This window comes from Apis dorsata, unplaced genomic scaffold, assembly GCF_000469605.1.
Source record: "Apis dorsata unplaced genomic scaffold, Apis dorsata 1.3 scaffold_217, whole genome shotgun sequence".
NCBI lineage: Eukaryota > Metazoa > Arthropoda > Insecta > Hymenoptera > Apidae > Apis > Apis dorsata.
The window spans coordinates 370,754-372,883 of NW_006263500.1; the positions used below are offsets into that span (position 1 = coordinate 370,754).

At 23.1% G+C, this 2,130-nt stretch overlaps 1 protein-coding gene across 1 annotated transcript in view; it reads left to right on the top strand.

Moving 5' to 3' along the window:
- Positions 1-1,356: 1,356 nt before the first annotated feature.
- The window catches only part of LOC102670667 (odorant receptor 22c-like), a 2,356-nt gene continuing 1,582 nt past the window's right edge, over positions 1,357-2,130 (top strand). The window contains exon 1 of the mRNA XM_031510255.1: positions 1,357-2,130. Coding sequence (XP_031366115.1) covers positions 1,603-2,130 — 528 coding nt within the window. The 5' untranslated portion in view covers positions 1,357-1,602.

A 2,130-nucleotide genomic window follows, 5' to 3' on the forward strand; every position in this document is an offset into this window, starting at 1 on the left:
TGATGTAAGTACGAAAATATTTGAATCTTTTTTTTACATTTTTTTCACTGAAATATTCATTTTTTGTATATATAGGTTGTTAAGACAGCAGTCGCATTTTTGAATGTATTACGAACATTAACAATTTAAGGATTTAATATGATGAACTGTTCGATGATAAAAATTACAATTTTCATATCGAATAATAGAAAAAGTATAGATATACGGATATATGTTTCTTTTATAAAAATATATTGTATCATAGATTAAATGAAAAAATAAAAATTTTTATTTAATCTAATTATTGACAATATTTTTTAATATATGAATTTTGCATACTATTTAAAATATTATGCACAATTTGTTACTATTAAGTTGTTATAATTACTTTTTATTATAATATATATAATTCATGTATATTATATCAATTTCCGAGAAATTTTAATCTTTTTTTTTTTTCTTAAGATTTGATTTTTAAAATTAAGTTTATCAATGAAATTTATAATTTAAAATGATAGAACTATTTTTCAATGTTTTTAATAATGTAAGTATTATATAAAATTTAATATAAAATCATTTCATAAATTATGTTAAGAATCATATATCGCACAGATTATCAAACAAAAATTAACTAAAATTTTTACATGCAAATCTTTATCAATAATTATTTGATCATCTGCGTGAAATAATATTATCTAATTATTTATAAAGCCAACATTCATGAATGTAGAAAAAATCAAGTGAAATTGGAAGAACACTACATGAAAGATAGATTATGATAATGATCACGAATTTTGAACAAAAACTGATTATCTACATTCATATACAATGGCTTTTATTACACTACTACATCGATCATAATTATAATACATCTCACCTTCATTCCTTTAACATTTCCTTTCATATCCATCCATTTGGAATTCATTGTTGATATTCATTACAATCCAATAAAATTATATTTTCCATTCATTTTATAATCACTACTTTGATGTATGTTTCAAATAAGTAGCTGTTAACTATTTGAACAATTTTTTATATCATTTAAAAGGACCTAAAAAATTGTATTTTATAATGTTAATGTTAAAAATAAAAAATATTAAAAATAAACTAGATGCTATGTATAGATATTTATATTATTAACATGCAGTCTCAATTTTTCTAAAATTTACTTTATTTCGTGTAAAAGAAAATAATAATATTTTATTATTTTATTATTTTATTAAGAAAATAAATAAATATTTCCAGAAATTACAGAAAATTTTTAAAAAATTTTATCTACGTATTTGAATAGAATTATAAGAAAGTAGAAGATATAAGAATTAATAGAAAATAAATAAAAATTAAATCATGCAAAAATGACTTTATAAAACATTAAAAAAACGTTTGTACAAAAAGTATTAGTAGTGCATAAAAAAAAAGTTCAGAAAAAAAAAAGAAAAAGAACTCATCTTTTACAAGTATCAACAGTTCTGTTCTACTAATATTAAAAAAAAATCAATTTATTGATGTTTCAACTCTTTTTACCTGTAATGCATAATAAGAGAAGTGCCAAATGGGGAAGAGTTTATTCCAGCGAGGGAGAGTAACTTTTAATTTTACCCTTGCCATAGAAATTGAAAAAATATGGCGCAAGCGCATCCGCGTTTTAGAACTATTACAATCTACAAACTCTCAGTACGAAGAGAGCTTTCGAGCTCGAACAAGGAAACGATTATGTCCTCTGTAAAAACCAATCAAGACATCAAAAAAAATATAAATTTTAGCATTAAATACACCCGTCTTATTTTAAAAATGATTGGACTATGGCCAACTTTTGATAAAATTTCAACAATACGCAAATATTTTCAATGGTTATATAACGCTATTTGTTACTGCTTAATAATTTTTATCATTATACCTGGATGGATATATATATCTCTCGAAGTGAAAAATATATACGACAGATTAAAATTCGTTAGTCTAATGAGTTTCTGCATGTTATCGATTACAAAGTATCATTTGATAAACATTCACAAGGATGACGTCCGCGAGTGTGTCAAATGTATGGAATGGGACTGGAAAAATATATCTTATTCACAAGATAGAGAAATTATGCTAATGAACGCAAATTTTGGAAAGAGATTGATCATTGTTACCACCACTGTCACGTAC